This window comes from Barbus barbus, assembly GCF_936440315.1.
Source record: "Barbus barbus genome assembly, chromosome: 36".
In the NCBI taxonomy this organism is placed as follows: Eukaryota; Metazoa; Chordata; class Actinopteri; order Cypriniformes; family Cyprinidae; genus Barbus; species Barbus barbus.
This window is the reverse complement of record NC_136714.1, coordinates 18,535,939-18,562,645: the sequence shown is the minus strand read 5'-3', so window position 1 is coordinate 18,562,645 and position 26,707 is coordinate 18,535,939. Positions and strand designations below refer to the sequence as shown.

Genomic DNA, 26,707 nt, shown 5'->3' with positions numbered 1-26,707 from the left:
TTTCTGCGACAGGGATATGTCACATGAGCTTGCAGACGTCTTGTGCAGCTGTAAATCCAGACTGTTTTTTCCCTGGCTGTTGTCACGCAACAATAATATAGTTTAAGCAGACAATGAAAAATTTAAACGTCTCTCATCTCTCCTCCTCAAGTGATAAAAATTTCATAGCATGATATGCAAGCGCGCCGTTTCTGCAAGAACCCGGGACCAGGATCTGCCGTGAATAATGCAGGCTGAATGCTTTCCATTCAGCGGGAACAAAAACAGCCGTTGTTTTGTGATGGTCATGAAGAGAATGTTATCAAAGCGCCTCCTTGAATCTGAAAAAGTCATCATCACTCGTGCCCCGGGGCTAGCATTCCCCCGCTCAGCCAAATTTCACAAGCAAATCATATGGCTGACTGTATTCACACTAAAGAAATTATTCATGGTGGGTTTTACCTCCTCTATCAACCACTTATTTTCTGCAACTTGGATACATTTTAATCTAGATCTAGGGTCTTCAACTTTGGATATGGATAGGATGGATGTATAACCCTAATTTACATATTAATAAGGCATAAAAATCCATTAAAATAATCATTATTTATATATTTATGTATTTGTACATTTATAAAACATTTAGCTGAGCTTTAATTTTAAGTTAATTTAATATTGTACTATTGTAACTAATTTTGTAAAAAATAAAAAATCATAAAAATAAAAGGCGGACCCTGTTAACGACTTCAATTGCAGAAATGCTTAAATGCATGTTTATTGTGCTATATTTAGATTTGTGGATCTTTTTATTTTTTTAATCAAGTCAGGTATTTAGCGGCCTCAATTTTTGGGTCATTTTTGGTTGTTTTGTAGAAGAAACGAGGTCAGTGTAAGCAGAGCCAAGATAGCTATTCATCATTCATGAGTATTACCGTGTTTAACGAGAACTCTGGGAGTTGTATTCTTTTTAGGAGCATCAGAGTCTCTCCACTCCACCACTTCACTTTCCTTTATATTGTTGCTTTGTGAATTAATAATTTGTTTATGTATTTGTTAAAGAACATGGCAGAAACTGTTGCACCGAGGAGGATCGTATGCATGTCCCCGATCAGCCACAGAAATATTCATAAGCTGCTTCCGTTTTCTGAGAGATGGCTTTGCATCTGGCTAACAGTTTGCCATCTCCAACTTCTGCCTTTGATCTGCTTCTGTTGTCAGTGTGAGTTTTAAACAGCCGCTTAAATACTGTGGAGGGGAAACATTCAACACTTTCACAGGATTCTCCTGGGAGTTCCCGTGTCCTGATGCAAAATCACGGAAGAGCCCACTGTTTATCTGTCGTCAGTCATTTCCCAAAGTACAACTGTGAAGATGTTTCTTGCCTCTAATAATGGCCGCAAAGTGGTCTCACCAAGTATTCAGACATTTAAGCTAAACTTAATGTTTGAATGACACTGCATCACATACACAATATGAAAAGAGGCATTTGCAAATCTAATGATTTTAGTGCATTTCTCAGAACTTACTTCACATTTCTAAAGGCTTTTTTGTCTTTGGTGTCCAAGGTTAGTTTATTTCATTTTCTTTATTTTATTCAAAAATTGTATCTCACACAGACCCAGGCCCCTCCCACGATTGTTGATTGACACTAGCATTTTACCTTAGACCTGCCCTGAGTGAGCTGTCATCAGTCTGCCATTGTTTCGTCGCCGGAGCAGGAGTAGACGAGAACGGCTCCTAAGCAATTGAGGTGTTCTGTTGTTGGCTGTAATAATGAACATAGCAGTCATCATTTACTCCCGACAGTCGCTGAAGATGCAGTGGATTACCTTTGTTTTTGAAGGGAATGCGCCCCCTGATCTACCTAAATGCGTCTGTTCATGTGAATTATTCGTGAGCCAGCCTCACCTACAGAAGGAGTATAAGGTTCTTTTATGAATCTTTGCAAATCGCCTTTCCCAATAATGTGTTAGTTAGCAAGTACCGTGGCTAAAGTAAACAGCTCGTCATCCCACGGAAGAGAGGGGTGAGGTGAGCAGAACTCATTAGCATTTAAAGGAACATGCATTAAGACGGGTTGCTGAAAATAGAACTAAAAAAATTTTAACCAAAAGAATGTTAAAGAATTTAAAAAAAAAATTTATAAACTGAGGCTGTTTCTGTGACAGCGGCTGATATATTGACCCTTTCAGAAGCTCTCGACTAATAATTGTGATGTCACTGTGTCGAACCTATTAATAAACTTCCTGCGCTGCACCCAAGTGAATCTAGCAGGCTGCCAAAAGTGAGGTCAGGATTTTCCAGGAATGCACACTCCCTCCCACTAATAATTTTGATAAATATGAATATAATTTTTATCCCCGTCTGTTTGTTTTCTTAAAAACTATTTGTCCTTTTGCCCGCTGCAATGTCCTGTTGATGTTTTCTAACGCCTTCCCTTTTGACACTCGAGTTGAAAAACGGCACTCAACGTCTATTTGTTCTCGTCCTTTCAGAAAACCCTCTCCTGCTGCTTTCCTCTCTCCTGCGCTCGTTCGCTCTCTCCCGCACTCCATTGACTCACTCTTTCATCTTATAAAACAAAGCAGCGCATCTATCCCTCCCTTGACTTCACGCAACATGAAGCTGGAAACATCTAGGCCATTTTTCATATTTCTCATTTGTCCTCTCTCTTTGATGGAGCCGGAGCGTTCCGCATCGAGACGTGCTAATAGACTCAAATCTGCAGGAGGCATGAAAGGCAACTTGCCATACGCAAACTCCCTCATGTGACGTCCCCCACAAAGGCATTTTCAAGAACAATGCAAGAATTTTACCACACATATTGTTTGATAGTTAATTGCATGTCCTTCTCTGGGTCCTTTAAATGTTTAGTAGCATTCCGTAAATGTTTGAGAATGAGCAAATATGTCAAAGTGAATATAGTTCCAGGGAGCTTCCTGCAGGAAAGGCCCGCTTAGAAAGGGAGTCATTTTTTTAGCACCAGTTCTCGGCAGGTATTTCCTGCGCAGGCTGGGGAAAAAGCACTGTTTGTTTTGCCTTCCTGTTCACTTCTGCTCTGAGAGGATTAGATCTCATGTGTGGGGCCGAGGAGAGCCATCAAATATCTGTGCCATTAAACGGAAGGGTTATTATTTAGATAGCTATAAACCATGCCAACAGTTTGAGTAACTACAACTAACTTTGCCTCACTGTGAAAGTAGTTGACCAGAAAGAGAAAATTAACTGAAGAGGACAACAAATGATGCTAATGCTAGCTATAGCACCCCTTGTGTCAACAGTGTTTACTTGCATTTTAACATTTCAAAACAAGTCAGTGTGTGTGAAATCAAACTTACGTAGCTTGAAGCGTTTGCATTGAATTTGTTTTTCTGACATTTGGACAGACCGGTGTATGACACCTGTGTTCATGTTTCTTCCACCAGCCCAATGATCCAGTCACAAACATCTGTCAGGCCGCAGACAAGCAGCTATTCACTCTAGTGGAATGGGCCAAGAGGATCCCGCATTTTTCCGAGCTCCCGCTGGACGACCAGGTCATCCTTCTACGAGCAGGTGAGTTTAAGAGTACAGATGCACACTTAAAAGACAGAAACAGGATGAGTTCATTATAAAGTCAAATATTTATATAGAAGAGTGTTTAAGTTAAGCTGCCTCTACGGCTGATTCAAAACCTAGTTTGGTGCCTGTCAAGACTGCATTGTAGAATTCTGCTTGCTTAGATAGCATGTTAGGTTTCAAAGGTGAACTAAAATGTCTAAAAACAAAACCTGACATTGCTAAAACCTCCCTGAATCCGGGCTTTTATCTGTCTAATTATTTATTCATTCATTTATTCACTTTTTTAACTGTTTGCTGATTATATGTCTGTTTCAAACCCTATTTAGACAGCATTCTAGTGTTCTGCTTACATATGTGATGTGCTGGGTTCAAAATGTGCCTGTTATCAAAAATGCTTAAATTTCTCCTTGAAAATATCATTGCTTTATTGCATTAGATACACACACAATATACAAAGAATGTAATTTTTGTAAATATATTTTTGGTAAATATTATTTCATTTTATTTTATTTAAACGTTCAACATTTGACAGTTAGAAAGTCAAAAAAATTAGTTTGCCTTAATTTTGAACAACTTATGTATGATTTTTTTAAAAATGATTTTTGCAAGATGCTTATTTTTGGAAAATGTATAGGCATTAGGAAAGTTTTGTTTGTTTGTTAATACTGTTTCTGCTATTGTATCTCAAAGCTAGACTCTAGGTACTAAATATACCTTTGATACCAAAAAATGATGTCTGGGTTGGAAGTTAATATGGTTTTGAAAAAAGTAGGGAAACGCAACAAGGTTTCATTTCAGAAAACTGCTTTTATATTAAAAAATGAATGTAAAATATTAAAAAGGGGGAAATTAAGTCTCCATGGCTAATATAGGGGTAACTAATAGGGGCAGGTGTCCTCACTTAGTTACAGGACAGCATTGATGTGTGGAAAGTCAGTTGTTCTGTCGCAACAATTTATGTGTACAGCATCAGATTTATGAGCGAGTTTCTAAGAAGTTGACAAAGTATGAATAAGACAAATAGATGCTCTGTAGACCACCATTCTACAAAAAACTGCTTGGCTTTTAATTTCCTTCATGGCCCATTGTATTAGCGAGTCCTGCTTATCTTCTCAGAACAAGCTGAAGAGCATGTTGAGAGGGTCTTCTCTCGTTCTTTCTCTGAGCTCTCAGGTTTTCTATAAATAACCCCTTTAGTTCTGCTGTCTCACAGATGAAAGCATCTCAGCTTTTCCCAAGCTCAACTCTGGGGAAATGAGGGGAGTGGGGTAGTTGCTAGGCAGACTAGTTAAAGGAGCCCTGTCACTCAATGCTTGCTTAATTCCCTCTTACGGTGTGATTTTAATTTTTTTCTTTTTTTTTCTTCTGTCTCTCAGGATGGAATGAGCTCCTCATTGCGTCATTTTCACACCGTTCAATAGCAGTGAAAGATGGGATACTGTTGGCCACAGGATTGCACGTGCACCGGAACAGTGCCCACAGCGCCGGAGTAGGAGCCATATTTGACAGGTTAGAATTATACTTATAATGTTGGTCCACTGAAAGTTTGTGGAAGAAAAGGGTTAAGAATAAAAAAAATAAAAAATAAAAAATTTTAATGTGTATAAAATATTATACACTATTCTATGTATGCATATTTTTATATAATTTTATTTAAAAAATACCATAACCATATTGAAGGAGTTTTTTTTTTTTTTTTTTTTTGGTAATATGAGGCTTTGGCTATATGAAACATATTCAAACGTGATGAGACAAAGAGATGATCACACTAGAAATTTTCATGACAAGGGCAGAAGAGGAACCTTGACATTTATGCCAGCGGAACTCTGAGACAGAAGGGCAGGGAGGACCGAGCTTTCTATCGATTTACATCGATATTCATTAAATATGCAGCCACGCTGGCAGCAGAGGTCATGCAGAAATGGTTGAGTGCTCAGACAGAAAATGTTAAAGGAAGTCCATTTGTGTGTCATTTATGATGAAATCAAAAAATATGGAGGGGGATACACCCAGTGTCGCCAAGGGCTTTGCACTGTATCTGTGCCCACAAAAACCTGAACAATGCTGTGCAATAAAGCTACCAGCTACCTTTTTTTGTCGAAATCTCAACCTAAATAAAGGTTGAAGAGGGCCGTAGTGTTTACGGAGTACAGAGTTTAGATGTGAAATGTACACCAACACAGCATCAGCACCACTTGTTGACAGTGAAATACATTGTTCAGCATCCCTATTAGTGAAGTTAAATAGGAATAAGATATATATATATATATATATATATATATATATATATATATATATATATATATATATATATATATATATATATATATATATATATATATATATATATATATATATATATATCAATTTCTAAATTCTATTTAGTACAAGTTAATCCATTTGTTAATATATTTATGTTCAATGTATTCACCGAAAATGTCTTATACACACTTTATTTGGAGGTTCTTGTTACTGAACAACAAGAAAGAAATACTGATTAAGAGAGTCATGACTGTAACAAAAAAGCTGTATTAACAGTAATTGGACATTACCATCCCCTGCAGCCATGTCACCTGACTCTTTTAGGTCTTCAGCGCCGTGGTTCAAGACTCCGCTCTCAGCGCCCAGAGGCTGCTTTAGTGATTAGAATACACCCGACTCCTCTGGAAGAATGGATCTCAGTGTTAATGCCGCTCGCATTAAGATGCGCAGCCCTGATAATGTTTCTTTATCAGGTCCCCTGCAAGTGACAGCCGTGGCACAAATGAAGTAGATGGTTGACTTAAACACTGGGCTGAAGTTCCCCACCCCTCTACTTATTGTTCCAAGAGGCCAATTCAATTAGACTGTGTTAAGAGTGGGAACGAGAATGCCTCGCACCAGTGTGTGTGCCATCACCCGGTCACACAAAGGCCAAGACTGTCAGAGGAGACGTCACCCTCTGGATCAGAGGAAGTGATGCCAATCTAGATGTTGTATTGAAGCGGCATTGGTACTTGACAGTCACTGCCCATCAAAGCATTAATGTAGTAATGTCTGCCCACACGTGTCTCATTTCCCGACAGCTGATCGTGTTGCAGTGTCCTTCAATAATAAAAATCTGTTGGGGCAGTTTTAAGCAGTGTAGCCTTTTTTTATCTTCTTTTTTCTTTTAACACACGAACACCATCAAGATTTTTACAATGACATGTTTGACAAGGGGTAAATTGTATATACGTGTGTGTGTGTGTATATATATATATATATATATATATATATATATATATATATATATATACACACACACACACACACACACACACACACACACACACACACACACACACACACACTGGCCACTTTATTATGTACACCTTGCTAGTACCGGGTTGGACCCCCTTTTGCCTTCAGAACTGCCTTAATTCTTCGTGGCATAGATTCAACAAGGAGTTGGAAACATTCCTCAGATTTTGGTCCATATTGACATGATAGCATCACGCAGTTGCTGCAGATTTGTCGGCTGCACATCCATGATGCGAATCTCAGCAGTCTGTCGCAGCAGAAATCGAGAGTCATCAGACCGGGCAACGTTTTTCCATTCTTCTATTGTCCAATTTTGGTGAGCCTGTGTGAATTGTAGCCTCCATTTCCTGTTCTTAGCTGACAGGAACGGCACCCGGTGTGGTCTTCTGCTGCTGCAGCTTATCTGCTTCAGGGTTTGACGTGTTGTGCGTTCAGATATGGTATTCTGCATACCTTAGTTGTAACGAGTGGTTATTTGAGTTACTGTTGCCTTTCTATCATCTCTAACCAGTCTGCCCATTCTCCTCTGACATCAACAAGGCATTTTTGGCCACACAACTGCCACTCACTGGATATTTTCTCTTTTTCGGACCATTCTCTGTAAACCCTAGAGATGGTTGTGTGTGAAAATCCCAGTAGATCAGCAGTTTTTGAAATACTCAGACCAGCCCATCTGGCACCAACAACCATTCCACTTTCAAAGTCACTTAAATCCCCTTTCTTCCCCATTAGATGCCTAAATGCATTGAGTTGCTGCCATGTGATTGGCTGATTAGCAATTTGTGTTGCCAAGCAATTGAACAGGTGTAACTAATAAAGTGGCCTGTATGTATGCATGCATGTGAGTGAGAATGCATCATAAAACGAAATACTCTGTCAACTCTGAACGTGTGTGTGTGGAGATATATATATATATATATATATATATATATATATATATATATATATATATATATATATATATATATATATATATATATATATATATATATATATATATATATATATATATATATATTATTCAACCTGTTTTCAGTCTTAACGTGTGTTTTCTCTTATATTCAGGGTGCTGACGGAGTTGGTGTCAAAAATGAGAGACATGCAGATGGATAAAACAGAGCTAGGGTGCCTTCGAGCCATTGTCCTCTTCAATCCAGGTACTACTCTATATGTGATGCTACCAGTCAAAAATGTGTTTCTAATGATAAAAATCTAAAGGCGTATAGCTTTAGTTCTTGAAAACAATATTGTAAGCAAATTCAAATTGCCTGTGATATTTTCTTGATCCCATTTCCAATAATTTCCTGTCAGTCTCTCTTGATTTTCTTAACACTGGCCTTTGTATCCCAGAGTAAATACCCCACCCCCCCCACCCCCCACCATCACTAGCACGAAAGTGTCTCCCATTCATTAATGAGGAAGAGTCCGAGGACAGACCTCTCTTCTGTTCCCCTCGCTTTATATAGAGGGGGAAAAAGACAGCTCTCATTTTCCCAATTAGAGGCTCTCAGCCTCCTCATCCAGAGCACCAGATTGAGTTGAGAAAAAAAATTGTGTTAAGAATCGAGAAACGTTTTTTTAGAACGATTCTATATTTCGAAGATATTGGTTGGGTTCCATTAGTGGTGTTTTAGCAGCTGCATTGTGCTTCTGGGCGGATGTGCTGTAGCACAAAAGTACAGTTCCTACTCCAAAACTTAACTTTGTTATGCATCTTCTATTTCAGACTCCAAAGGCCTGTCAAACCCAGGTGAGGTGGAGGCGCTGAGAGAGAAGGTCTATGCCTCTCTGGAAGCCTACTGCAAACAGAAGTACCCCGAACAACCTGGAAGGTACAAGAAACACTTACCTGCAGGACCAGGATGATAAATATTGAGATATGATCAAAAATATATTTTTTGAAGAACAGCTTCATACTTCTCAGGTCTTTTCTGACTTCAAAGGTTGTCAGAGTCGTATCAAGTACAGATAAAAGAGTTATCAGTTTAATTGTACATCTGTCTTGTTTTGTTTGGTTTTTTCGGCGTTTGATTGTGTGTTTTTGTGTGCAGGTTTGCTAAGCTGTTGCTGCGGCTCCCTGCCCTGCGTTCCATTGGACTGAAGTGTTTGGAGCATCTGTTCTTCTTCAAGCTCATAGGGGACACGCCCATCGATACTTTCCTCATGGAGATGCTAGAGGCGCCCCACCAAATGACATAATGACATAATGCCCTCCTGTCGCCGGGGGGACAGAAGGGTTTGCCACCTCAAAGGCCCCTTAGAAACTGAACACGTGACACCATTTGCCAGAGCAAAGGAACTTTCAGAACCAATACACAGTCATGGCGTCCATGGGTCTGTTTTATACTTTGTATAAAGATATAAATATATATACAACACATAAAAAAAAAGATGACAGTGGACTTCAAGCCCACATACAACAGTGGACACAGGTCTATCAAACTATCCTTCAGTGGGTACATATGAAAAAAAAAAAATGATAGATTTGGTGGAGGTGCAGTAATTGCAGGAATGTCTTACGCAGGGTCATGTACGTTGGGATATAATGGGTCTTATGGGAGGGATCCAGGGCTGTAATCAGCCTCATTCAGGATTGGATAGGGCCATCCTGGGCTGGCGTGTCTAGGCACATGAAGACTTATGGGAGATGATGATGGTAATGCAGGTAATAATCTGGGTTTCTAACACAAACATTGTGTTTTCAGCCCCTGATGGGAGTTTTTGCTCAAATTGCCGTTTTTCCCTCAAGCGGACTGTTCTTGATAGAATGTTCTTGTAATTACTGTCATTTAAGAAGTGAGTTTGCTCTGAACCAAGTGAGGAATCACAGTTCTCCCCGAGCATCATCAGTGGTGTGTGGGAGACGCAATAATGATGTAACTTCAGGATCAGACAGGAATGAGGTCGCTGGGAGCAGGTCCCAGCATTTAATGACCCACCCTGAGTTTTTGGATTATGATCATTCACACTTTTTCATTATGCACTCGGAACATGAGCTTTTAAAAATCCAATCTGCCTGTTCTCACAGAGCCCATGATGCTGAACGATGTAAACTAAGGACGCTTATAGTGGACATCCTGCCACTTGTAAGCCGCAAACATGTCCCACTGTGTCTCGTCTGTATACCAATTCACCTCAAGTGGTTTTCCAAACGAGCTTGACACTTGTACAGTTTATTACAACCAATTCAGTATTGGTATCCTGTATTTTTTTGGATGATTTTTCAAAATGTGTGCCGTTACCTCTCTTTCAGTCACTTTTACTATGGTATATAGAGTCTTTTGTGTCCCCCATCCACTCCTGCGTCAGCCTTTCGCACTAGCCGCCTCATGCATTCAGGTCTTGCAAATGTGTTATTATTAGGATGTTTCTAAGCACTTAACCTCATGTTTCAAGTCCTATTGTTGTGGTTTTAGGGCTGCCTTGTTTAATGAGGTATCGTCTGTTTCCTGGGTCTGTAATTTGCCATCTTCAGCATTTTCTTTATTTCTGTATGCTGCTGCTGCTGCTGCTGCTGCTAAACTATGCATTTAGCATTTTTTTCCCCCAAAGACTATTCATAGTGAGGTTGATTTTCAAACTCTGGCAATGAAAGACCACATGTGAACAAGGTTACACCGCCAGGACCAAGATTCGGGTCTCCAGCAGTCTATAGAGAGCTATTAGGAGTGAAGCAGTACTGGTAGGGAATAATACTGAGGCAATGGGAGAGCTGAGACCTCCACCTAGTGGTGGAGATGCAGCACTGCAACATTACTTGAATTTTGTACAAGTATTTAATTGGATAAAAAAATGGCACTTTTACGTGATATTATCAATGTTTGTTTTTGTTTGAGTGCAGTCTCACAAGGGTCTTCAGCAATAGCTTGATTTAGATCACTCGAGATGGTTTATCCAGAGTGAAGCCCAACCAACTTCAGTCGATGCTGTTTATTAAGATGGGTCTACATTTCTGAAAATCAGCTTTTCATCCTCTTCCCCTCATTTTTGCATGGCAAATGAATTTTAATGGCTTCACTAGACTTTTTAATGGATGAATATTTTGGATCACCGGTATCTTGAAGCCATATTCAGGTTTGAGATCAAAAACTTTCTCCTGTTGGAAATGGAGTAATGCAGAAATGATAACTAGATAGAATTAACACATACCCAAATGCTTTATAACATAAAGCTATATTTTGTCTATATGTAAATTTGTGTATATTTCTAAATATGAAAGTATATAAATCCATTCTTTAAATGTTTCCGAACAATGTTATTAAGGGAGCCAAGCGTTTTTCATAAATTGACTAAAACCAGGCCTAATTGCACTGTTGTATTCTCAGATACTAGAAATGTTTTTAATTGCTGAAGCTTTTGTTCAGCCTTGAATTACACACATAAAAGTACAATTTTAGATTAAAACCAGCAGTTCAGAGCCCTAAGAAAAGATCGTACAACAGCTCCTTGACTTATGAATCATTTTATGTTCACAAAACCTCAAACAAATGTCTTGTTAGTTGCTTAGCCACTTGTTCCCCATTAAAACTTTGACCCTGACACAGTCGCCGCTTCAGTCGTCACAGAGACAGGACCTTTTAAAAACATTGAGAAAACTATAGGAAAAAAATCTATTTTTGTACAAATATAATTTTATCCCTTGCTTATATATCCTCCCTTCCTTCCTCTTTCTGTGGGCTGTTGTATACATTGTGTAAATGTTGATTTGAAGTGGGAAAATTCAAATCAGAGCATCTGAAAGTGGATTGTGTAAGGGATGACGTCAATTCCGACACCTTCACCCTTTTCACTTCCATTTTGCCTTTTGGTTTTTTCGCCATCTCAGAAAGCACTGTCCTCTCATCATATTTTGTCAAATTTTTAAGAAAATGAAAGAATCATCTGTTCTACTTTGTGGGTTGTTCTTTGATGTTTTGTCTTTCAATCAAATTAAACGTCTATTAAAAAATATGATGTGTTATTTCTTCACTAAACTTGTTGGACCTACACATTTTTTATAACTTCCAATATAGTAAGGAGGTTCTTGCCTCATGGGATAAAAGTAATGCATGAATGTTTTTTTTTTTGTCACAGGTTTTGTGACAATTTTCCAAGTTACTCAAACCATATTCGTAACTGCACTAGTTACCAAATCTCCGTTTCAGACTGGTGCTGCCAACATGATTCCTCTCACTCTCAGACTTTCTTTCTGTTTAGATTGCTCTGGGTTTATTTTTTGTAAGGAAGCGTGTGATTAATTTATCCATTATCTTACAGTAGGGAATAAAATATCAGCTTGCAGAATGATCGAGAAAATAAACAGTATTTCAGCAACATATTTTGTGTGTTTTGCATATTTGAAATGATGTGAAACAATATGCAATAATGAACATTTCAAACCGCAGTATGCTATTGTAGTAACGCGTGTTTGTGCATATTTATTCAGAGTTCTATCCATTTAGTCTCATATTCACAATCATAAATTCAAGCTTCATTACACTGGTTATCACTGGAGTCTTCTGCATTCATTTTTTGTAGCTTAAAGTTTTGGACCCTCTTTGCTTGAATTGTACAAGGGTCAAAGACAAAAAGGCGTTTTCAAGTTGTTGTTTTTTGTATATTAAAATGTCCCATTTTATTTTTCTAAGCAATAACGACTATCAAACACTTTTGTATGTTGTTTAATTTTTACATAATAGAGAATATTGGTATTGCATTGTTTTAAGTGTTAGTCTGCACCATTAAATTAGTTTGAATAATAATCTTGACAGCAGAAGCAGATGTTGGTGTCAGTGCTAAACGTTCCTCGTTTATTTGAAAAATGAATAAGATGCTAAATTAGATTGCATCTTTGTAAGCAGAATTAATACTTAAAATCTGTCCCAGCCACTACTACTTTATTAGAACCCTACTGATCCAGGGACAGTAATTTAAAATAAAAATAATATAATAATGTTGTGTAGTCTAGACACAGCCAGTTCTACTCATTGAAATATTTATTCATGATAAATAATTACTTTAGAATTGTATTAGAGTCTTATACACATGCTATACAGTTAATCTGATCATGCATTCATTTGAGTGGTGACAGCTATCATGATGGAGCGCAGGAGATGCAGATAACATGATCTTGACCTTTAAGCAGTGAGAGCATTCAGTTAAATTATTTTCTCTATAATAAACGATAACGTTTCAAAATTGTTTGTCCAATAGCTATACAATGAAGAGCAAAGCCAGAACATATGGATCAGTTTTGCTGGAATTTGACAGCATTTGTCACAAGCTGGAGAAACACCTTCATAAATCTTAGCCAATCTAGCTTTTGTAAAATAGACACGATGCACGACTTTACACTGAATAAGTGAATGTCTGGCATATGCTCCTGCGGTGGCTGCACAAGATGTAATTAATCTCATCTTCTGCTGTTGCGGTAGAGGCATGAACTTGTATGCAAATGGTTTTCTGTCAGGGAACGGTAAGGGTGAGGATGCCAAAAAGAGGCTTGGACGCATCCAAGTGATCAGTGAGCTTTGTCCATTCACTCAACACAATAAATCCAAATCCTCCTACACTCCTTAATCATTCCCCAATTCCAAGTGCTACTGTCAATCCGTCCTTCCACTCTGCGTAAAGTTCTTTAAGGCGCCGTGTTTCGCAAGGATGTCACATTTGATATTTCTCTTTTCCTTGGTGATTATCGAAAGGTCTGTGTCCCTAGCTACCATTCTATATCTGTATCAATATATAGCCTAACATCCTCATCCACCTATCCAATTATAATGAACCAACACAATTGGCCGAGTTAGCCAATGGAGGATGTGTTTGTGTGATGTGAGGAAATGGCAGAGGGTGTAATTGCAATGCAGTGTCCTATCAAGATCAACTTGGAAGTCCAGTCCTTAAGAATAGACATGCCATCTTATGCCCTACATTATACGAGTGGCTCTACACTTCATTGCTCTCCATGTGTGCAAGAGAGAAAGCCTGTGTGTGCGCACTGTAGGAGAGCAGGAGAGAGTATATCGAGGAGCATGCGCAATTCTCTATGACCGTGTGTGTTAGAGAGACAGAGAGAGAGAAAGAGATCAAGAAAGGGAACGCACCGTTCTGTTGCACCACTCCTAGAGAGCCTGGAGATGCTCTCACACTGTCTGACTCCTGCTCCAGCTCAGGGCTTCTGCAGGGACACACTTTTGCAAGGCAATAGAGCATCCAGGATATGGCATGATCGAGATGTGCAGGGAGACATTTCACTTCTGGAGTCAGGTGGTGGACTGCGATAAAATCTTGTTGCTTAGTCTTCTACAGAAGGATGTAAACGCAGATAACCTGAGGAAACAAGTTGATCTGTGAGGATTTTATGTTTAATTGTGGGCATCTGAGGCGTCAGCTGGTTAAGGTAATAGTTAGGTGTAAATATACACAGTTGATCATTAGATGTCTGTGCTGGTTTTTTTGTCCTAAATTAGGGTTAGGGTTATACTATTCTGATACAGCAGACTGTTTTCTGAGATTGACTGAACAATATTTAATGTGACCGCACCCTGATACTAATGCTGTTTCAGAACACTGAGGTGTTGTATCCAATGGCAGACTACTGGGCAGTAGACCTGAACTGTCTCCAGTGTTTGGAGGCCTGTGAGATTATTGTTATCAAGAATTTATCAGAAGAGGGGTATCAAGACCTCAATTTCTCCTGTACAGTAGCTCTGAAATTTTGTTTGTGCATATTAAGACTTGACAAAACAAAAAATAACATCTCTTTTCTGTTCCATGAAAAAAGGATAAAAAGTGTTTAGAAAGACATGACAGAACTTTTAACTTCATTCTCATATAATACTTGGTTTTCCAATGTGAATAAAGTGAAGAGAATGAAATATTCGCATAACTGTTTGTATAAATGTTCTTGTGGAAGAGGAGGCCAACACGTTATTTTACACATTTACAGGCCCAACACATTTGTTATTTTACTTGAAAAATCTAACAATATTTGCATCCTGCAGATGTTTTGAAATACAGTCTTACGATAAATGTCCTCATTCAATCTGTCACATAGAAAAGAAGGCCTAAGATGAATGACAGCGACGGCATTCAAGACCACATCCTGCATTCCACTGCCATCTACCTCTCAGAACAAAGTCAAACCAATGAAAATAGTCCACCAAACCAAAACAAATCCTCAGGCTTTGCTCTTTGGTCCATCATCAGACCAGTTTCAAAGTCTTCTTCCAACACCAGAACACAGTGTGCCCTTGATCTGTGAACATAAGAGATGTGAAAAGTAGGACGCACTTGTTCACACCGGATCAGACGATCAGGAGGACCCCTGGGTGACAAATAATGACAGCAGAGTGATGGTGATGTCAACAAGCAGGGCTTTGAAGCGCTGAGCTTCACAGGTCACAGATCAGAGCGGTGTCTTCTGGGGCTGACAGCTGGTCTGAGGGAGGGAGGCCGTCTCTGTGTCAGCGATGCAGCTATGTGACCGTGAAGACTCCATCTCCTCTACGGGACTGTCCACCACCGCAGTGGTGGCCATAGCATGTAACATCCTGGTAGCTCTGCTCATACTGGTTCTGATATTTCTCTCCAGCCAGAGAGTGTCCCAGTGCTGACTCTAGAAAACGCACATCAAAGGAATGAGCAGAGGTACTTGCTGACGGCGTGAGAGAAAAAATTGGAGACGTAATGCTGTTTATATTTTGTACTGCCTGCAGCGATCAATTGCAGACTGGGCGACATGGTTTGTCATTAATTCATATTATTTTGAAAACATATTTTCATATAAGTTTTTTTGCTGTTCATAGAGGCCTGCAAAAGAAACACTCGAGGACAAGGAGTGGGTTGGCTCAGCATGGGGTGCTGGGACTGTACCTAAGCTCTGTTATACTGAGTGTTTTATGTAAAGGTAAAGAAACTCATTCGCCTTTTTAGAGTCATTCAGTAGTGCCTGACAATGTCAGTGAAACCCCATACTTGCACCTAAACAGCTAGCAATCAGCACTTCAGCACTATGCTAATTAGCAGGTGAAAACAAATAAAAGGTCAAGTGCAAGAACAGAACTGTGTCTGAAAGAGGAATTTTAATGTTGTATTGTATTTTTTTTTTTTTTGGCTTAAACAGTAGATGTATGATTATGAATTTTTAATGAATACAGTGAAATATCCATACAAATCTAAAGTTTTTTAACATAAAAAAAGTAATGGCATACATTACAGGTGTGCTGTAAGACTATTTTTGGCTACTCAGACATTTCTAGGCAATAGATAGTTTAAATTAAAATTTTGCTGTGCCTCAGTTCTTCTGGTTATTCCCAGGCTATCTCAGTAAGCTCAACAGTTGCTCCATCTTTGCTTTTTCCACCTCCAGACTCATCGGCAATTCCTGACCCTTCTTGTCCTGTGGAGCCAAAGAGAGAAATGAAGAGGACGAGGTGAATTAGCTGCTGGTCGTGAGTGGACTGAACCAGGGGTGCTACTAACAATCACAAACACTTCTCAGTGTGAAGCTCCCATTTAAACGTTTCCATCTCGACCGGCGGAGGTAATGAGAGAGGTGTTAGCGCGACATTATTTCCTCTGTGTGTACTGTGGTGGAACAAAACCGTCAGAGACACGCTCCAATCTTGCATGACATTTGTCTGATATGATTACAGTGACAAATGGGTCCTTTTGTAGGAGAATAATCAAAGATTGCTATGGTTACTGACCATGCCATGATTGTAATGAACTAAACCAGACCAGATGAACTTCTTCTCGGCAGAGATGTTGCTTTAATGCTCTTGCTCTAATTAAATGCTATCCTGTTTCTGTCAATCATTAGGCAACATTTTAAGGAATTATGAGTAAATTATAAGGAATGCAGAGGAGGGATCTTCAGTAAGCTCTAATAAGCAGCTCAAAGTTACAGCTATTAATAGGATCAATGAAATCCTAAGCAGGGAGGGCCATTGAGTGCAATACATTTGCTATAAACTAAAATTTTGAGAATTATTCACATCGTTTGACTTTAAAGCTGTCACAAAGGTGCAGATATAGCAATTCAGCAGTACAGCACTGATCGATTAAGAATGTGATTTGATTATTCATCTCCTACCTTAGGCATCTTGCGGAGGTTGGGAGAGAGCTTGAGGCTGGTGACATGGCCGCGGTCATCGCCCACGATGATGATGGGATGGACAGGGTTGAATTCAATGTTGAAGAGCTTGGTCTTCTTGGACACCACTTTTTGCTGGCAGAGAGCCTCATATTTGTTGATGTTGAGGTCGAACACATGGACCTGAGAGAGAAATGGAGAAGGAGGAGCAGGCAGTTTTAGTCTTTGCATTAATGCTGTGTGAGTTTATGGTTTGATATTTTCAGTGAAATTAGCACCTCTATAACGTATTCTCTTGCAATCAGCAAGCATTAGATAATGGATGTTAAATGGATGTTAAATTTAATAGTAATCCCATCATCCTCATTGTCATTCATGTATCATGCTGCCCGCCTGAATAATCTCAGCTCTGGCAGAAGAAAGCCAGAGATGGGGGACACAGGATACAGGCTTAGATACTCATTAATAAATTTCTCAGACATTATTATTAGGATAAGTGGTTTGGAAAATTAATGTATGAATTTTTTTTTTTGTTTTGTTAATATTATCAAAATAGAATTTGTTTTATTCTTAGAATGCAGAAATTGTGGATTTTACTATTGTGTATCTACAGAGGAGTCAGTTACACTGTTTACCTTTCCTTCAGTGGTGACAGCAGCAAAGACAGTGGAAGAATATGGAGCCCAGGCCACATCTGTCACTGCAGCTCCAATTTCCAATTCAAAGGTGAACATGGGAGACCTGTGAGAGACATGTATTGTTACTTTTATAAACTACTATTCAGTCCAAATGAAGCTCTAACAGAAACTACAGTGCTCCCATTCTGAATTCATCTAATGTGGGCATGCAGAGAGAGAAAGAGAGAGAGAGAGAGAGAGAGAGATCCAGAGCCTTTGTACACATGTAGGCTGTGGAAGTAACTGATGTCTAATTGTCTATTTGTGAAAAATAACTGTGCTATGCGTTAAAAGCATCAACAAGACTGTCACAACCAGTAAGAATCAGATTATGGAAGAGAGAATCAGTAGTACCACATAATCCCAATTAAAGGAGAGTGCTTGACACTCTTGAGTTGACAGATGAATTTATCCGCTGGCATTTGTATGTACACCAGATTTGACAATTCTCTGTATATCACTGCCTGCATCTGTGCAGGGAGCTGCCAGCCACTCTCGGAGCTTTTACCATGAGATTAAAGTGATCAGTTTTCAACTTTACAGCAACACAAATTTTTAGAAAATTAATGTATGAATTTTTTTTTTTGTTTTGTTAATATTATCAAAATAGAATTTGTTTTATTCTTAGAATGCAGAAATTGTGGATTTTACTATTGTGTATCAATATACACTGTCATATAAAATATTGTGATTACTATTGTGATTAATATACACTGTCATATAAAATTTTGGGGTCCGTAAGATTTTTTGATGTTTTTGAAAGAAGTTTCTTACATTCACCAAGGCTGCATTTATTTGATGAAAAATACAGTAAAAGCAATAATAATATTGTGAAACAAGACAATTTAAAATGACTCTTTTCTATTTTAATATATTTTAAAATGTAGTTTATTCCTATGATGGCAAAGCCAAATTTTCAGCAGCCAATACTTCAGTCTTTAGTGTCACATTATGCTTCAGAAATCATCAATTTAGCCACACAGATTTTGATACTTGAACAGCTTAATAAAGCAGGCCGTGTGCCATAGTAGACTAGAAGCTAGTTGTTGGTGCAAATACGAGGTACATTCCTATTCTTGAAATAAACACCTAATATTTCATTGGCACACGTAGTCAACACTCAACATAATCAAAAGTTGTTAATATTATTTGAGGTACATTATGGTCGCAGAATTAAAACTTAATTGCATCTGTCGGGTACACGCTTAAATGAGAATTGATGCCATGGGCCAAATTTAAATAAAAACTAAAATGTAAAATTAAAAAAGAAAAAAATGTCTTGGACAAAAAGGGAACTTATATAGTCAGAGGCCAAAAGGGCAGGTGCCTGCCAGTTATATTCGCTACACGGGATGATCTATTGGTGCAAAATTTCATATCAGGTAAAAAAGCGAAACTATATGTGACCCTGGACCACAAAACCAGTCATAGGTGTAAATTTTTTTCAAATGGAGATTTATACATCTGAATAAATAAGTTTTCCATTGATGTATTATTTGTTATGATAGGACAATATTTGGCTGAGATACAACTATTTGAAAATCTGGAATCTGAGGGTGCAAAAAAATCTAAATACTGAGAAAATTGCCTTTAAAGCTGTCCAAATGAAGTTCTTAGCAATGCATATAACTAATCAAAAACTAAGTTTTAATATATTTACGGTAGGAAATTGACAAAATATCTTCATGGAACATGTTCTTTACTTAATATACTAATATTAATATAGTAATATCATCTTCAGTTAAACGCCACAAAAACAAAGGAGGTCATCATTGACTTTAGGAAAAACAGGGGGGGACTATGCCCCCCTCTACATAAATGGAGATTGTTCCTTGGAGAAGTTCCTTGGAGTACATATTTCAGAGACTCTTTCCTGGACCATCAACATCTCAGCACTGACAAAGAAGGCCCATCAGCGCCTTCACTTTCTGAGAGTACTCAGGAAAAGTGGGTTGGAACAAAGGTTGCTGGTGTCCTTTTATCAGTCTACTATCCAGAGTGTGTTCACTTATTCCATCACGGCATGGTATGCTGGGAGTTCGGCTGGAGACAAGAAGTTATTACAGAGGGTCATAAGCTCATCGGTTGCCCTCTGCACTCCCTAGAAGAGATCTCCAGCACCCGGTGCCTCAAGCAGGCCGGGTCCATTATATCAGACTACTCCCATCCAGCCCACCATATATTTGACCTGTTGCCCTCAGGTAGGCGCTTCAGATCGATAAAGACTCGAGCCTCTAGACTCAGGGACAGTTTCTTCCCATGGGCCATAAGAGCACTAAATAATCCAATGAATTAATTATTTATTTATGGTTATGCTGATATAGTTATTTATTTATTTTTATATTATGTATACTTTTTATTGTAGTAACCTATTATGAAAAGTCTTATGGTGTTTTTAACGTTGTATTATGTGTTTCTAAATTGCACTAAGGGGAGTTGCACTGTAATTTCGTTGTATTTTAATACAAGGACAATAAACTAAACTTAACTAATGATTTTTGGCATAAAAGAAAAATGTATCATTTTGACCCATACAATGTATTTTTGGCTATTGTTACAATATACCCCAGCGACTTAAGACTGGTTTTGTGGTCCAGGGTCACATATATCAACAACTACAAACTGTATATGAGAACAACAGTTCCTATGTCAACAGTCTAATGAACGGAACATCCTTAAAAAATGTACAGTGGCCTAATAAAGATTTAAGAGCCAGAGTTTTTATAGACAAATCAGAATTACACAGGCAGCGCAGCGCTTGGTTAGCCTACCCAAAAAGAGTGAGAAGATGTTTGGCCTGTTGGTGAGATCTGGTAAATTACCCTAGAGTACAATCTAGTCTCTATGCTGTCAAATTTCACTATGTTCCTAACAATAGAACTATGATTCAGGACATAATTGCATCAATTGTAAAAACACAAATATATTGGCTGATTAAACATTTAAGTAAGATAATTGAAAATGTAAAAAAAAAGTTTTTACATGATTATTCTTATTTAAATAGTAACAGGCTGGAAAAGGCTGCTGTAGACATAGTGCTGTAGGGAATGGTGCTCATACTTCACAGTTTGATCCCAAATTTTGACCATCCAGTCCCAGCTGCAGGAGATGAAGACATCAGGATGGAAGGGATTCCACCTCACACGAGTGACATTCATGAAGTGGGCATCATATGTCTCCACAAACCTATTATAGAGTTTGGAGCCCTGAGAAACACAAACTCATTACTGGTAAAATTAACGTTACAAAACTGCTGTTTTGTACAACAGCACTCTTGCTCCTTTGCTATACTGCTTAACTATCCACCGGTAGTTATGAATAACATTTGCAGAAGTAATAGTGACATTTAAGACATTCCTTGTAAAGAGATCAACACAATTCTTTTGTATTAATCCTGTAGCATCTGTTAAACTTTAAGGGATGTTGCCTTAACATGATACATGTATACTTATTTCTACAATACTGTACATTTGATTGGCAAATACATTTGTTTTGATAGGTGGAATTAACAGCATTTTGTGTGTGTGTGTGCACGTGTGTGTGGAAGTGGAAGGATGTTGGAGTCAGTAGTTTTTGCATGTGATGTTTGTAATTTAGAAGAAAAAAAGTCATACAGAGCAAAGTAAAGCACACAGATGAGAAACAAAACTGTCTGGTCTGTCAGAATGAATAGTTTGATGCTAGTCTACCCCTGGCTGGCAGAGTGAAAAATATAAATAAGAAGGAGAGACAGAGACCGAATGTTATTAGCTGGTGCTGCCGTGACAGCCGTACAGAGACATTATAACTGAATTATAATCTCTATAAATCGCACTTAAGAGCGTGTGCAGTTATAATGTTTCCTCATTTAGTCTCCCCAAACGGTGTGCGTTTGTTTTACTACTTCATTTAGTGGTGCAGAGACAGGCAGCTAATAAGAATACTTCCTTGTTTTGATGATATTATAAACAGTGATTGCTCAGCAGGAGACAACCACCACAAACACAACAAGCTCCTACTCCCCGAATCTAACACAGAACAACAAGATGACTCAAGACTGCAGATCTTCAGACAGCAGGATAACAAAGGGTATTTGTTAATGTAAAATATATAGATTGAATAAAAAAATTTAGTTGATTCATTGTATGATTGGCCTTGGTGCAAATGATCATCTTGCCTTTGATGATGTATGACTGACCTTGTGAATCTTTCCATACTCAGTGCCAAGAAGAAAATTGTCCTTTTGTTTGTGGAAGTCCAGATTTGTTCCAACTAGTCCCATAAAGAAAATGTCTTCAGTGAGTATGATAATAATTAATGCATGCAAATTTTTTTTATCATTAGCACATATATTCACTTTGACATTATCCTTCTGTTCTGGGATTTCTATGGGAAGCATTTCCCAAAAGCATCGTAAGCCTAAATTGAACATATTTGGAACTGACAAGAAGCTCCTTTGAGGAGCTTCTTATGAGACCTCAGACTCAAGTCATCTGAATTATCATCAAACCTCAATATCACCCATGAATGAAACATACAAAGCTACATGCAAATACCAGCTGCGGCATGATCATATTTAAATCTGTATTACGTGCAGGAAGGATGAGTAAAGTTTTTGTGATTTTGAATGTGATTACATTTCCTGTTCTAGATTGTGAATACACAGTAGTCACAGCTGAAGGGCCCCTGTCCATATACTGAGAGAAGCCCCCACTTACATCATCACTGCATGTTTTTATAAATATAATTTTGTTCATATCGGTTGTGCAATGAAAGCTGCTAATAATAGAGCATTATTAAATACTTGTATTACATACTTGTAATTACTGACCAGTGTGGTAAGGTGATACATACCTGTGGAAAAGACATCCTTAAGTTTATCAGGAATTGTGTCTGGGACTGGGAGCTTGATCATGTCTGTGAAGACTAGTTCATGCTAAAATCCAAATGACTGGCATCAGACAACCTCATACAATAATGACTTGCTTTAGAATCAACTTTTAGATATTTCCTTCTGTACCTTTACCAGAGTCCAAGACACCACTCGTCCATCAGCAGACACAGAGATGAAGTTGTGATTACTGTCCAAATCATCTTTCTGCCACTTCACCTGTAATAAAGACAATGAAACACAAAACAGTACAGCCAAGACTTTCTTATCAACCAAGTGTTACAGTAGTGTATATCTATGCAGATATTGTTTAAAACAATAATATTTTATATAGTATATTTGCACTGCATTGTGGGATAAGAGCACACTGCACAGCGTGCTCTGGTTGTGTACTGCACATTTTGATAAATACACTATATTGCCAATTCGCCAAAAGTATCGAGACACCTCCTTCTAATAAACCGGTTTGACTACTTTAGTAATTTCTATGAGTACAAATCTTAATGTTTAAGCATATAATGATATTCTAGGGAATTGTGTGCTTCTAATTTCATAGCAACAGTTTGGAAAGGTCCCTTTTCTATTCAATGCCTCTGTGTATAAGGCAAGAATAGACACAGTACTGCATATTACAGAACTAGCAAGAGTAGAATGGTACTATTCCGAACATTGAATTAAACATACAGCTCCACTGTCATATCATACTTTAGGTAGTGAAGGTTTATCAGTATTGTTTTAATTGACTCCATGGTCACATCCTCATCCATACCTGTGTCACAGCGCCTTTATGTCTGCCAGGGTTGGCTCTGCTGTTCCAAAAGGGCTCATCACTCTTTTTCCTTAGGTTATATACTGCAACACAGCCGTCATACAAACCTACAGCCACCAGATTGGACAGACGCTCATGGATATCTACACACATCACACCTGAGACCGTGTTAAAGATGAATTCTGGGTAATTGGGGTTCCTCAGGGTGTACAAGACAAGCATGCCACCCCTCTGCTGAGTAAATTCATCTGAACGGGAAAGATATAACACATTTCAGAGCCATTTAACTTACAAATGATTGCTTGTATATGGTAAATAGTAAACTTACGTGACCCAAGACCAACAGCAAACAAATCTTTGTGTTTTTGATCCCTAGAAATAAAAAAATACAAATGCCACTCAAAGAGGTGATTTTTATTCAATTTATGACTGCATTTTTCAATACAGTGTGAAACTCACCAGCAGAGGGCAGTCACAGACAGACTTTTGGCTTTATCATACTCGAATTTCCACAACGGGAGCAGAGTGCCCTTCTCTCCTCTGAATTCATCAGATGCATCCTCAAAATGCTTAAAATCTGGGGTTGGATATAAAGACATTTACTTAAGAAAAAGACATGCTCTTTTTTTAAATCTGTCCATCTGTCCGTAATCCCAAATTATGGGTGTAGCAGTGAAAATAAATAATTTCTTATAATTACCATATAAAATGTCTGCATATGCCCTGTGAAACACCTTACCCTCCACGTACCTGGCAAGCCCAGCCAGATGGGCAATATCATTAGTCTATAAGCACAAGAGGGGATTTGTTATAAAAGATAAGTCATTTTCTTGATGAAAGTGTATGCACTTTGTTACAATACAACCTTAATTTGTGAATCTTCAAATTCTTCCTCCTTGATGGACTGATGACTTGATTTGTCCCGCCTCTTAATTTCCTCTTGGTAAGAATCATAGATTTCCCACTGCAGAAAGAGCAGGGCATGCTACCATTGACTGTGTCCATATTCACCGTAATACATACACTATATTGCCAAAAGTATTGGGTCACCCCCTTCTAATGAACAGGTTTGACTACTTTAGTAATTTCCATGAGTACAAATCTTAATGTTTAAGCATATAATGATATTCTAGGCAATTGTGTGTTTTTAATTTTATAGCAACAGTTTGGACAGAACCCTCAGCTGAACACCTCTGGTGTAACTTTATATGCAGATCTTGAGCTGAAAACTCATCACTAAACACCAATGACTTGTATATGGGTACAGTCATTTTAGACACTTTCAAAACTGTTGCAACAGAGATGGAAATACAGTTTTTAAATATGTTAATTATGCTTCCATCTTTGTTGCCACAGTTTTGGAAGTGCCTTCTTTTGTTCTAAAGAAGGGAGTGTCCCAATACTTTTGTCCATATAGTGTATGCACAAGTCATTGGTGTTTGATGGTGAGTTTTCAGCTCAAGGTCTGCATTTAAAGTCACACCAGAGGTGTTCAGATGAGATTAGGACTTTGCTTGATGCAGACCAGTCAAGTTCTTCCACACTAACTGAATCAATCATGTCTTTTTGAACCTTGCCTTATACACAGAGGCACTGTCATGTTAGAATAGAAAAGGGTTCTGTCCAAACTGTTGCTATAAAATTAAAAACACACAATTCCCAAGAATATCATTATATGCTTAAACATTAAGATTTGTACTTATGGAAATGACTAAAGTAGTCAAACCTGTTCATTAGAAGGGGGTGACCCAATACTTTTGGCAATATAGTGTAGTTCTGTTTTGCTGCAGGTCTAACACAAATTTTGATCAAAATAATTCACCAGCAAATTAAAAGATTTTCTCACCTGGCTGGCTGTAGCGCTGAAGTTGGCGACCTTGGTGGACTTTGGTGGACTGGTTTGAGTTGCTTTGTCCTGCAAAACATTGTTTTTTTTAAAAAGCAAATAGTGTAGCAATGTAATAGTAATAGCAGTAATGTAACCCATAGGACCAAGACTCTTCTGCTGCTAAAGAGTATCTGAAATCTAGAAACGGGCTTCCATAGAGATAAGTGTATATTTTGAAATCTTGTTCAAACGTTTTAAGGTATAATGCAAAGAGAGTCTCAGAATAATAATAAAAAACAATAAATAAGTTGAACTTGACCAAAAAAGTTATGTCTGCTTGAGAGAGATCCACGACTCTCAAACTCCAACTGTCAAAAATTACAACCAAAACAGACACACATCTATCTATTCTCAAGCCGACAAAAGGTCTGTTTATAAACTTTACTTATCTAGTTTGCTTTCTCTATAATCGTTATCATACCTCTTCAGATTTCACCGTCCCAACGTTTCTTTCATCATTTGCAGACATATTTGCTTTCAACTGCTCCAGTCTCGGAAACTGCGTTGTCATGGCAGCGGCATCTGGCTGGCTTGATATTAATGCGCATGCGCATAATGTGATGTTCCTCACCTGTGACTCAAGAACTGTAGAGCAATTTGTGTTGTGACAATTAACATCTGCTATTTTATTTAACTTGAATACTGAGGTGGTGGGATAGTGAAGTGTTGTTTGTATTTATCTTGATGTACGGAAGTAAAGGCGGGGCTTGGTTGTGAATCAACTGTCTTTAGACCTTGGTAGTGTTGGGGAAGTACGATTCATTTCTGCGAACCGGTTGTTTTGAATAGTTCATACTGAATGAACATTGTTAGAGTGTAACCTACCGAGGATGAGGTTCAGAATCAGGAGTTCTTCTCCAGAGATTGTCCCTCTGTATGGGAGAAGTGCAGCTGAGACATATACCGTTTTGAAATTTAATTAATTTCACGTTTATTTTATAGCGGTTTTCACGATACTGATGGTTTCAAACTTGGACTGTAAAAAAGGTTTCAAAGTAACAGGAGATGAATGAATACAATTGCCAATCAGAGGCGTCCACTCCAGATTAATTTAGTCATCTCTGAAAAAACAAAGTTCAGTGTTCAGTGCGCGTGCAAATTCTCATTATAAACAACATGTAACAAAGAAATTAATTTCACAGTTTAGACACCTTAAATTCACTATAGACTGAAGTCAGCTCTATGGTCGTGTGCTTGTTTTGTGTATGTAATTTACTTTTGTCTGAATAACCGTGGAAATGAAAGCGTTATAATTAGTAATATATATTTTTTGTGATCGCCTTAAATACAAATTCAGTAGGATTAACAATATTTTATAGCGGATATCTTGCACTTGCCAAAAAATGATCGGTTTATGATGAGCATATTATAATAATATCTAGTTATAGATTACTACTTAGCCTTGCCCGAGTTGGTTCACCCTCTGCCGATGGGCGTTGTGTGTAAGTATCTTTAAAATATATTCTTCTTGATGGTTATATACGATGTTTTGTGTCCCTTTAGCTTAAAAAAAATAAATATAAGCATAAAAACAAGTCCTCCCATAATGCATTGTTTAAAAAAATGCTTTTGGAAAAAGAAGAAGAAAAAAAACATTCCATGACGT

General features: G+C 38.1%; 2 protein-coding genes across 6 annotated transcripts in view; one reads left to right on the top strand and one right to left on the bottom strand.

The window, feature by feature from the left end:
- LOC306856381 (retinoic acid receptor RXR-alpha-A-like) overlaps nucleotides 1–11,764 on the top strand; it is a 128,054-nt gene extending 116,290 nt beyond the window's left edge. For all 4 annotated transcript variants that reach the window (XM_079395638.1, XM_079395640.1, XM_079395637.1 and 1 more), the window contains 5 exons: nucleotides 3,405–3,534; nucleotides 4,917–5,049; nucleotides 7,888–7,979; nucleotides 8,549–8,654; nucleotides 8,874–11,764. In XM_079395638.1, the coding sequence (XP_079251764.1) occupies nucleotides 3,405–3,534; nucleotides 4,917–5,049; nucleotides 7,888–7,979; nucleotides 8,549–8,654; nucleotides 8,874–9,021 (609 nt within the window). In that variant the 3' untranslated portion in view covers nucleotides 9,022–11,764. The remainder of the gene's footprint in view (nucleotides 1–3,404; nucleotides 3,535–4,916; nucleotides 5,050–7,887; nucleotides 7,980–8,548; nucleotides 8,655–8,873) is intronic.
- Nucleotides 11,765–15,866: 4,102 nt separating this feature from the next.
- LOC306855920 (dynein axonemal intermediate chain 1-like) lies at nucleotides 15,867–26,697 on the bottom strand. Of its 2 annotated transcripts, none has more exons than XM_079394877.1 (16): nucleotides 26,508–26,697; nucleotides 25,927–26,077; nucleotides 25,523–25,686; nucleotides 25,060–25,128; nucleotides 24,079–24,177; nucleotides 23,914–23,998; nucleotides 23,673–23,790; nucleotides 23,542–23,585; nucleotides 23,214–23,461; nucleotides 22,574–22,663; nucleotides 22,408–22,489; nucleotides 21,752–21,825; nucleotides 20,635–20,780; nucleotides 17,533–17,638; nucleotides 16,898–17,080; nucleotides 15,867–16,201 (listed from the first exon to the last, which is right to left on the bottom strand). In XM_079394877.1, the coding sequence occupies exons 3-16, from the start codon at nucleotides 25,610–25,612 to the stop codon at nucleotides 16,121–16,123; spliced, it is 1,515 nt and encodes a 504-aa protein (XP_079251003.1). In that variant the 5' UTR covers nucleotides 25,613–25,686; nucleotides 25,927–26,077; nucleotides 26,508–26,697; the 3' UTR covers nucleotides 15,867–16,120. The 2 variants fall into 2 exon arrangements, with proteins under 2 accessions (XP_079251003.1, XP_079251004.1); XM_079394878.1 differs by having other exon boundaries at nucleotides 25,927–25,973.
- Nucleotides 26,698–26,707: the final 10 nt, after the last annotated feature.